Consider the following 11,310-nt stretch of genomic DNA (forward strand, 5'->3'; position numbering starts at 1 on the left):
CATAATACCCTTAACGGGGAGAGTTCACACCCAACATGTATGAGTTGCCGCTGAAGTAGACCCCCAAAATAAAACCTTATTATCTACCTTTAGTGCTTAGCTGAACACTCACCGCATCCAAGGAAGGGGCTGAGAAAGTATGGACTGACACTAAATATTACAGCAACAGACTCCTGCAACTACACTAGCAAACAGATTGCGTAAGCTCATCATCACTCTTCAAACCTCTGTATCAGGTCATAGTTAAGGGTAGCATAAAACATCTGTTACAATCCCTGCGCCAAAAACTTGGTCTCCTGACAGGAGGATGAGTTGCGTAGCCTTCTTGCCTTCATTTCTAGCTTTGGCAAAGGAGGGAATGCTTACCAGCTCCAGCAGGCTGACGAAACGATTAACACTTGTAATGTAGTCTGGACATGAAACCAGTCAGTGCTAAGGACTGTTATTCCTGTTCTAGGGATTTGATGTGAATATGGGAAATATTTCAGTGTTGCTCCTGGGAAGCTCCCGTTTGCCTTTTGTTGACTTGTCTACATGTGCAACAGTGGTTTTTTGATGCTCTGTGCACAGACTGCACAGCACTTAGCACTGCTGCAGTATGCCACAGCTCAAAGCAAGAATGCTCCGGGATCCCTCTGCGAAAGACAGATGTAAAAAAATACATACTGCAGTCTGTTAAACCAGCTGTGCATATTCACACCCATACATTTTTTCATGTGAGTTGTTGCTTAGCAAATGAGAAACTGGTTGGTGGCTCCACCAGGGTTATTTTGCCATTTCCTAATGCTTTTATTATAGATAGTGGTTCTCCTGAAATGGGAATGAGAGCTTTTTTTTGTCCTTTCAAATACCATTTGCAGGTCTGGCTGACTGGCTGCCAATCTGAGAAAAAATATTCTACAAAGCATGCAATAATTCCACTCCAAAATATACAAAAATAAAACCATGTTTATAATATCCTATCCCTCAAGATAAACATCTCTAAGAGACAAAGCAACAGGATGAAATTAATATACCAATTAGGAAGTACAACATTCTCAGAGCAAATCTAAGTCATCGAGTTCTTTAGTCCTGAGAAAAATGCAGGACACAGTATACATATGTATCAGGAACCTCACAAACAAAGCAACAAAAAGGAGTTTGTTTTAGATCACCAATCCTATTCTCTTTCCTTGACGGACAAGAGTTTGCATGAATTCCACATAAATTAAAAAGCACTGGAGCATGCAATTATAATGATGAAGGGCATTTAAAATGTATTTACTGAGAAGAAACACTGATCGTTATCTCTCTCCAGATGTCAATTCACTCCTTTAAATAGTTCCCCTTTTGTCATTTTATTTCAGTTTTCAAAAATAAAGCATGCAGCAGTCAGTTACGGGAAGGGAAAATAGCTCATTCTGATGAATTTGCACTGACACACAACGCTCCATTTTGGCAATTAGTTAAGTTGCTTAAACAACCCAAGTCATCATGGTGCATCAGTGCCAGACAGGCTTGACTGTCACCCTCCTGGGACGTCTCTTGATCCTTTCTGCAGCCAGACCAAGTTCGTAGAACAGAAGAGATGGGAACTACTCCCGCGAGGAAGCCCTCTGACTGCTTCTGGCCTGCTTCGCTCACAGATCAAGTTCTATGACTTGTCAGAATCCTGACTAGGTCTCAGTTCCCTTCCAAGTCCGCTCTGCTCAAGCTCTGCTATAACTGACATGTATTTGAATTCATTAGGCCTGTGGTTGAAGATCTCCACTAATTCATAGGTCTCAGAACGATCCGTTGCATAGAAAAGTTGCACCTGATTCGCCAAGCACTGTGCTTCATGGACAACCTGGAAGTTTAAACAAAGAATCTGTTACCAACGGTTCTTTGTTGTATTAAAGTTTCCCTTTGAAAAAGGCTCCTCGGAGGCTAAAAGGCTGCAATCCAATCCTGCTACTCATCAAATGACTCAACTCCCAGTTGTCCCAGTTTGGCAAATCTCTTCACAAATGACCTCCCTCTTGTTGCTGACCTCCTTATACACCTTAGCGCTGTGTCTACAAATTAGGCTCCTGGTGAGCAAACATCTGAGGTCAAAGGCTCACCATGTCTTTCATGGTCCCTACCCACGCTACGACACTGGAGATGCACTGAAGTCTCATCTTCCCCTTCGTATGGTTGACCTATGTTATGTTGCAAAAATTGACCATCTACTCTGAGTTACAAAAGGACAAATGCATTATCAGTCATCTCCTCTGCACAGAGTTTCAGAACTAGTATAAGTAGGTCAATTAGAGTTGGGATACTTTAGTTATCTTGTTTCATCAGCTTAATCCCTACTGCTATTAGTCCCAGGACTATACTATTACAGATATGCAAATAGCAGTACAACCACACATAGGGAAAAGGGCAAAGGCACAAGGAAACCTAACACAGAATCAAAGCTCTGGAGATCTCTTGATTTGACCGGCAGCCGACAGCATAAAGCTTCAGAACATTGTTTGAACTTGTTGGCAGACAGCAACAACTTCTTCATTTAAATTTGCTTCCATTAACTAGAAAAATAGCCATTTCTGAATTTTTCAGAACAATAAACCATAATACCTAGCATAAGAAAAAAAAAAGAATGCCTTAGCTGCACTCACCAAACAGCCAAAGACCGTTGATTTCTTTCTACCTTTCCCTAGATTATTAAATGGAAGGCTAAAGAAATGAAGTAAGCCTACTCTTTGAGAAAGGGTCTTTTGAAGTTTTACTTTTATTTGTTCTTAATTCAAAACTACAGGAGGAGGTGCAGCATAGAATGAAGGAAGCGAACAAGTAGATTTCTCCTACCAAGAACTTGGAGTCCATTTCTGCTGTCATTAGCACTATTCCTTTTTCCTTCTGCAACTCAGGATAATGGTACAAGACCAAGTGGCTAGGAGCAGTTTCACCTTGGGTCTGAAGGAGGTAAAGAAACCTGTTGGTGTCGCACTGAGAAATTTAGCTTCCTTGCATATTTGAAGACTTGATTACAAAGCTTTTGAGTACTAATTGCTATGCAGATAGCCACTTTTCAGAGGCCAAAGATCAGTTCCAATTAACAGTCCATTACTCTGAGTATTTATTTTAAACAGTGATTGGTAGAGTTAGATCAGGCTTTTTCTTGATTAAAGACCAATTTGCATTTAAATAACTTGCAATTTCCAGAAAGGCATATGATCTCACAGCATCTACTGCTTTTCTAGGTACTTTGTGCAAACAGTTCCAAGAAATTTGGCCCTGGCTTCTATTTTTCAGTTTGTTTGGATTTTTATCATTCTCCTTTAAAGAGTCACTTAGTACCTGTAAAGTTATAAAGTACCCGTAATTAATGGCAATTTTCCCACTGATCATTCTTTTCATGTTAAGCTAGACAACCTGCTCATTTAGCAAATTTAGCAAATTTACCGTACTGATATCAGATCTTTCTGGATTGGAAACCAGTTTTGGACTTTTTATTTTAACCACTCACCTGAATGTTTATAAGTGAAGTGAAGTGCAATTCTGTTCCTGACCACTGCCCCACAAAGAATTCATAGCCTTCCTTTCTTGGCAAAGCATACAGAAACTGCAGAGAAGTGATAAAAAATAATTCTGCCTTTCACAGAACAAAAGGAACAAGAATCCCCATCTCTACTGGCCTCCAACATAAACTCTGTAGTGAGAGAACCACAACAGAAAAAGGGTTTCTTTGCCCAAATAAGAGTGGTAAGACAGCAAGAACCAGACTTTATGACCCAGGAGACTGACTCCAGTCTGATAATCCACAGCACCAAGGCTTGAATGAAGCTTTACTCGCAGGGCAAGATAGAAAAGTTTGCACCACCATTTTGTGGAAGAGCAGAAGATACTAATCTTCAGAGCAGACAATAAAACAGCTTTACCTTTTCAGTATGATTTCATTAGTAAATCATTGATGTTGGGACATATTTTTTATCAGTATTATATGAGACAAAAGAAAGGACCGCAGAACATTCCGACTCTGACCTATCAGTTCATTTTTACAAAATTAACAGTAGAAATTGTCAAATGTAAGATGAGGAGCACTCAGGCGGCAAGCATTTTCTCTCCAGGGATTCATGGTTTATTTGGCTCCCTATGCTAAGGGCTTGCTCACGTACCACTTTCCCACACCCAGAGAAAGGATAATATGGGAGCAGAAACACAAGTAAGATACCAAACTAAATGTCAGTGTACTGTAGAGCAATGCACCTAAAACTATAAACAACTTCCCAAGCTCCAAGTACTTTAGGAAGCCAGATATATTTGATCTTGCTCTTGGCAAGTGAAATATACAGGACCAAGCCATCAGTCTGGTGAAGCTTCCCATTCAGAAATACAAAAGCATTCCTCTTCAATGCAGCTAAGTCTAGCTGCACTTTGTTTTCATAAAGCAGTGAAGCATTTCATTTTTGTCTTAACACAGCGCAATCTGCACTAAGTTCATGCTTCAATGCACACATTACTGTAAAGATACTTTATTTTCAACAGAAAACAATACTAATCCCGCAGCATGTGGTAGGAAACTGCAGAAAGATATTCTTTATCTTGTTAGCTAATCTGTTCCTTTGCAGTTTATTTTCTTCAAAGCAAGAGCACGCTTATTCGCACAGGAATCTTCTAATTGCAGCCTACAAGATACCCACCAACCCACTTGAGAAACAATGATCCTACATCTTGGAAATCCACTCATTTCTGAAATAATGTGTTAAGCACTCTCACCATTTTATGTTTTGTTGAGCTGTCATACACATAAGAGAACCTACACAATACTTACTCTATATTTGTAATAAAGAGTTCAACTACACCTAATTCTTCCTTTCCTCCTCCTGTCACATCTGTTGAATTACAATGCTCCTTAATAGAACTTCATATTAACAAAAGCCTGTCACGGACACAGGCTCTGTGCATGGGACAGATAAGGCCTGCTGTAGAAAGAAAACTTATCCACATTCAGTCAGAATAAAAACAAAACAAAAGCATACTGGTTTCAACAAAGTCAGGTGTAACTTGATCCCCAGCTGATCACAGCAAGGATGCTTTAAGCAATAAGGAAAAACGTGCAGGAGCATCAATGAAGTTGGCCTTCAAGGCTTGGCTCTTCACAACGCTGCCTGGAAGAGGTTTAACCACAAAACATTAATTATAGAAACTGGAGGTGTGCAGCTAAATCCACTCTCTGGGGGATTCTGCTCTCTAGTTTCTGAACTCTATGCTTCTTATATCTAGATTGTATCACTCGATATCTATGAAGAATCATTGCTTTTATCTGAACATTAAGACAAATACTTGAACACCTGGCTTTTATTAATCAAGCCGATGAATGAGTCCGAATAGTGGAAGGTCAAAAGTTTATGAATCAGGTTTTAGTCATGAGAAATTCATTGCAGTTATACGTACAGACGTTGTAAGTTTCCACCATACTTACTGATGGACATTTCTGGGCTCGCTTCCATATTAAATCAAATTTCTCTGCCTTTGAGGAAGAAGAAAGAGAAATTAACTTTCCATAACACAAAAGTACATGCACAGTTATTATTCAGAATCATCCCATTAACCTTTATAGGGTTCAACTTGTATCTACAGGTCTCACTACGGGCACAGTTAACAATGAGTGCATGGAAAATTATATTTAGGTCTTCATTCTCCAAATGTCACTGTTATCCCATTTTAACAATGCTGTCTCTGAGAGGCAGCAGCAAACTCCAGGAATCCAAAGCTTGTATTCCTTGGAGGGTGGGAGGTCCACATTTTAGGCTTACATTAAATCATCTTCTCGTAATAGCTCCTCTGCATCACATGGTGACTATGGTTGAGCAAGATGACATATCCCTGGCCTCAAATTATGGATTTTATATCAGAAAGTCATCTGTTCTTCAGTATTACAATGCAGCCCAGATACTTATTCAAACATACTGCTTAGGTTTATATTAAAATCACAAACATATTTGGCAACGTGGATGAAACCTGGCAATCTCATTCACGTGTCCTCCGTGTTCCCCCAAATCTCTTGCCTGTTCTTCTCTTCCCAGCACTACATATCAACTCCTAAGGTGTAAGGTGTTCAGGGAAGAAAACAGATGCTATTCATCAACAAAGAATTCCTCCACGTATGCTTTTGAGCACTAGAGAATTATACTAGTCCATTCTTCCAGTCAATAAACAGCTTCTGGCAGAAGACATATAGCTTCTTCCCTTGATGACACCATAAACTACTTCCCAGCTTACTCAGGATCTGGTTTGCACTAAAACTTCAGAAGCTTCCAAAGCTCCTCTGAAAAACAGGGCAGCAAAAAACAGTGGGCAAAATCCCAACTAATGTTAAGACCTGCACCATCTTAACTGGAGTCTAATGTTCAAACAACAATTGAGTTCTACATCACTCTGTATATGTCATACTTTGTGATATTAAGAACACTGTTAACAATTTAAAAAAAATCACATTCTCAAAAAATTAAGGGCTGTCAAACTTAAAACTAATTGTGCAGATTAAGTTGACTCTCAGGGTCCACACATCATGACAGCTTTAACTTGAACATTCCTCACCACCACACATACTAACTGAAAACAGGCAGAATTTACTACGTAAGCAACAAAGCAGTACTTTGCTTTATACTAACTGGTTTGAGGCCTTTTGCTCCCTCTGTACCACCTTTTTATTGTAGAGTGTTCAAACCCTACTCTGAAGACCTTGTCTTTTCATTCACTCTCTACTGCATTCAGTGAGCAATTCAAAATATTTTCACATCCCCATGGCAAGTGCTAAGACCTCCATTCTGCAATGGAAAAACTAAGACACAAAGTTGCTCGACTTCGTGAAGCAATTTTCAAGCAGGTAGCGCTTCATGTTTAGAATGCAGCCTCCTTCTGACTTCAGTTGCAGCCCTAAGGGCTGAGCACAACTGTAAATCAAATCCCAGATCTAAGTGATTTCAAGAAAACAAGGAACACAGTGTGTGCCCAGTTATGAAAAGACAGATTTAAGAGAACAGGATCACACAGAGACTCTAAAGTTAAAAAAAAAAAAAAAAACTCAACTCCTAAATGAAAAAAGTCCTCCAGTCTAACACAGACTAACAACAATTAACATTTTTTAAAGTTATCAGGAATAAAAAATATCATCTTATCATAGGAAGCACCACAATCTCAATGAAAGACAGTGCTACCAATAATTTTAAATAAATGAAATTAAGTCATAAGCCTTTAACCAAGTGCAGCTTATTAGCCAAGTGCTCTAACACGGCTATATTAAAGTGCCAGGCTAGCTGCCTGTGCTGTGGGGAAGAGGACCAAAAAAAAAAAAAAAAAAAAAAAGAGCCACTTCGAGAAGAAATGATGTGGAAATACAAATGCTACCTCAGTAGACACTAGGACCCTGGCAAAGAGTCTTGATGTTCAAAATAAAAACAATGCCTGAAATACAGGCCAAGTGTGCAGAAAGAAGTACTAGCTTTATTTAGACCAACTGATGTGAGAAAAAGAAAAGGGATAAACATTTTTGGAAACAAAAACGTTTTTTGGGTCAATAACATCACTCACCCTGGAAAGAAAGTTAGTTCTTGGAACCCTATTTTCCTACAATGATTACTTTTAAAAGCAACAGAATCAGAGCCGAAAAGGAGAGCTTTTCACACTGACCTCTAGAGTGCATAAGTACAACAGAATTACTTACAGGAATAACAGCATAAACTGTGTCTTTTGCAGAAAAGTACTGATTCCAAATCTGTAGGAAACAAAGGAAGTCAGCCACAATTAAAACAAAGCATCTGGCAGTAACACTGAATGCTTTAAAAAGAATTCCATTTGTCAACAAATCTTTGACCGTAAGCACTCTGACAGCTCACTTTTCATCTATTTGTAATCAAGCCTGACTGACTTTCCAGCTAATGCAATACACTCCCACTAATGTTCCAGAGTACTTGCACCAAATGATTGATTTCAACCAGATAACAAAAAAAAAACAGTTGGCTCAGGGGTGGCTCAAGATTTACTAGGTATGAGAAGTACTCTGCCATTTTTCACATCATGCTAATACCTTCTGGAGTTTTTTTTTTTTTTTTTAAGTATAAAGAACATACAGAACTTTTTCCACAGAAGACCAGCATTTGCACAAGTCTGCGTCCACGTAATCTTTTTCCTCACCATACGAGTTGTCGATATCTATATAAAACTTCCACAAAGTCCTTAATAAATAGACAAGTACAAGTAAAATCCCAGAGTCCAAGACTTTTTTAGTTGCTGTTCCTCAGCCCTATGTAACTGATGAGAATTATCAGTAAAACACTTAAAACAATGAAACAGAAACACGGGAAGTGGAAGAAAACTTATGAGTTACCCTCATGAGTTCACTCCCGGCTGTAACTGGTCTGATACCATCCTCTGCAGAGCACATAATCAATTCTATACCATCAGCAGGAAAGCAGTCAGGGTTCTGTTCTACAAGTCCTGACAGAAAGCTCTTTTGTGCATGCTGATCCCTGTAAGATCCCTGCCGCTGCCAGGATCTCCCCTTACTGCCTTAGACCTGACAGGAGCTTGCTGATGGCGATTCAACTGCTACATATTAAACGACCATAACAAACAGATTTGCAGTAGAGACAATTCTTGAATGGTTGAGTCCAGATATCAACTGATTATTATAAAGGCAGGATACTGCAGGTGGACTTACTTATATGTACATAACTATTTTCTGTAATTGGCATGCATATGAATGTGGTTTTTATAAACATATATTCATAACTATGTTTCATTTTTCAGTCACACTGCTAAGTAAAATTCCCATCATTACATACAGATTACTATTAAGCATAGATGCGGAACAAGTTTAATTCCATTGAAATCCATCACCTGCTTTATTTCCTCTGCTGATTTTTCTTTCACCATCTCAATATGCAGAATTGAATCAAGTGTCTGCAAGACAGAAGGCAAGGAACCTGGCATGACGACATGTTCTCTGGTTCATGCGAGAATACAAAATGAATGCGTGCAATTACAGAGAGCAAAACCAAGCTGGAGAAACTAAATTCAATTTACACTGTATCTTTACACTCTTAACTGACAAAGTAACTGGTAAATCATAAATAGTAGCACGCTGAGGAGTGGATTAACGTACTGAAGATTCTCTCAGGACACATAACACACTTTGCTCCAGTACTGCAGATCTCTAATGGCAGCTGCCAGATGAGCTGCAGCCTCTCCCCTTCAGCCATTTCAGACACATGCTCTCTTGGCAGCTTTACACAGAAAGTTTGCCGAAGTACAAAAATGTTAGTGGGAACGAAACCATCCTCCTGTCCCTCTGCTGGCTGAACTTTGGAAATATGTCTATATGCAGTAAAAGCAGCTTAGCCTCTTTAAATTTATTACTGTGGACACTCAGTACAGACTCCCTAACTAGCAGGAACTTCAGAATTTCAGAGAGAAAGGACAGGATAAGAAAAGCCCAGAGGGCAAGAATTTTTCAGACTTGAAAATGATCCCAATATTAAATAAAAAACTTACAATGAAGTGCAGCATGAGGAACATTAATTCTTCTGTCTCAAGAAACTCTTGGTTAAAGCACTGATGGTAGCAATCCAAGTTAAACTGTAAGCTTGATCTGCTATTACGTCCTTTCTTAACACTCAGGTTCATTTGCCTTACCTTATCTTTTGTGAATCGTCCCTTTGATGTCTTTGTGCCCAAAGCTTCTGCCTAGAAGAAAATATTATTTTTTAAGTTTTTATAGCTAATGCTTTAACACCAAATTTTAATTGCTTTTCCAGCTATGCATAGTGTGCTTGCTGATAAAATCTTTCAAGTACGAGCTCAGCTCTGAGATAAGCATACTTGAAATGTATTTTATTAAAATAAATTACTGATAAGTAAATAAGATTAGTAACTTAACGTGAATTATGAATTACAAGGTCATTGCACATTTTGTTTTACTATTATTGAACAGTTTTTTCATTTGCTACAGGATGATAAAAGCAAGATCACATCACTCCATGTAGCCAAACTAATCTGGAACAGATTAAACTCTTAAATAAGACTCTAGCAAAGAATCTCCAACCTAAAAATTAACAAAATAATATGCTGGAATACAAAATGGTATATTTAGTCACCAGAGAGTGAAACGTGGCTCATTACCAGCAGCAACGTGGTGTGTTTGTAGTGTGATGCAGACAGAACATAAATGACAAAACTATAGCTTCAACGTATGTGAATTACATAGAATATCGGCCTTGCCTTCTCATCCATACACCTGATAAATTCTGCTTGCTTGGAATATCCCACTGGCTGCTTCTTCACGTCATTTCTTTTCTCCATACGGGATTCAAACACGTCTGGACTGGATCTGACGCAGAAAAGAGACTGTTAGTAACGCTGATTAGTATCCTTGGCTTTCTAAAACGTTTCCTGGGGTACTGCCTCATACTCTCTGCTCCTTTTGCGCACCGAACAGATCTTCACACAGCCGCTACCAACCGACTTTCAAGGCAGCCCTTGGCTTGAGCCGTGATTATTTTTCTAATAAAGGCGCAAAGCTAAAACAAGCCGCGTTCGGACTAACCGGGGCAAGCAGACCAAAGGCGCTAAGCTGCATCCTGGCTGCTGCTACAAGCGCGCTGCAGGTGAAACGCAAGCAAAGGTGATGGCAGAGCCACCTGGCTGTCGAGCCCCGACACCCCCTCCTTCGGCCTGGTGGCCCCTGGGTGCCCCCTCCCCGCACCCTCTCCCCAGCCCCCTCTCCTCGCCAGGACTGGACCCCCAACTCTGTGCCCTCCTTCTTCCCCAAAACCACCTCCCTCTCCCCCCCACAAACGGCCCCCCCCAACCTACAACTCGCCCCTTCCTTTCAGATCACCCTCCCCACCCCTCCCCCTGCCCCAAGGACCCCAGGCCTCCCTCCTACCCCCCAACCACCCCCCCAAAAACGGCCCCCCAGCCTCCTCTCCTCCCCGCAACGACCCCCAGCGCCCCCTTACCCCCTAAAATCGCCCCCCCCCCCGCACCTGCGCAGCTCCTGGATCTTATGGCGGTACTTCCCGTAGAAAGGGTTGTCCTCCAGCGCCGCCTCGCCCGGCCCCGACCCCGGCGCCGCCATTTCCCGGCACGGCGGCGCCAGCAGCCCCAGCGGCCTCAGGGCGGCGCGGCTCCGCAGGGCCGGGCCCCGCCACAGCCCGCAGGCCTGCTGCAGCGCCGCCGCCATGCCGCTTCGGCCCGGCCCGGCCCGGCCCCGGCCCCGGCCCGGCCCCTTCCTGCCCCGCCGCAGGCTCGGCCCTTCCTCTCGCTACTTCCCTCCATTTTCTCCTCTGCCGTCTGCCC

General features: G+C 41.2%; 1 protein-coding gene across 1 annotated transcript; it reads right to left on the minus strand.

Annotated features, from left to right (window-relative positions):
• Positions 1-765: 765 nt before the first annotated feature.
• On the minus strand, positions 766-11,211 carry ATPAF1 (ATP synthase mitochondrial F1 complex assembly factor 1). The gene is made up of 9 exons (XM_068953055.1): positions 10,998-11,211; positions 10,231-10,339; positions 9,646-9,696; positions 8,851-8,913; positions 7,676-7,726; positions 5,432-5,479; positions 3,476-3,571; positions 2,815-2,922; positions 766-1,828 (listed from the first exon to the last, which is right to left on the minus strand). The coding sequence occupies exons 1-9, from the start codon at positions 11,192-11,194 to the stop codon at positions 1,634-1,636; spliced, it is 918 nt and encodes a 305-aa protein (XP_068809156.1). The 5' UTR covers positions 11,195-11,211; the 3' UTR covers positions 766-1,633.
• Positions 11,212-11,310: the final 99 nt, after the last annotated feature.

This window comes from Struthio camelus, chromosome 8, assembly GCF_040807025.1.
Source record: "Struthio camelus isolate bStrCam1 chromosome 8, bStrCam1.hap1, whole genome shotgun sequence".
In the NCBI taxonomy this organism is placed as follows: domain Eukaryota; kingdom Metazoa; phylum Chordata; class Aves; order Struthioniformes; family Struthionidae; genus Struthio; species Struthio camelus.

Excerpts from the sequence above, each read along its gene's own strand:
- ATPAF1 (XM_068953055.1), bottom strand. The coding sequence starts at position 11,194 with ATGGCGGCGGCGCTGCAGCAGGCCTGCGGGCTGTGGCGGGGCCCGGCC. Across the intron at positions 10,340-10,997 it reads AAGATCCAGGAGCTGCGCAG|ATCCAGTCCAGACGTGTTTG; the intron begins GTGCGGGGGGGG and ends TTTCTGCGTCAG. Across the intron at positions 8,914-9,645 it reads GACGATTCACAAAAGATAAG|ACACTTGATTCAATTCTGCA; the intron begins GTAAGGCAAATG and ends TCTGTCTTGCAG.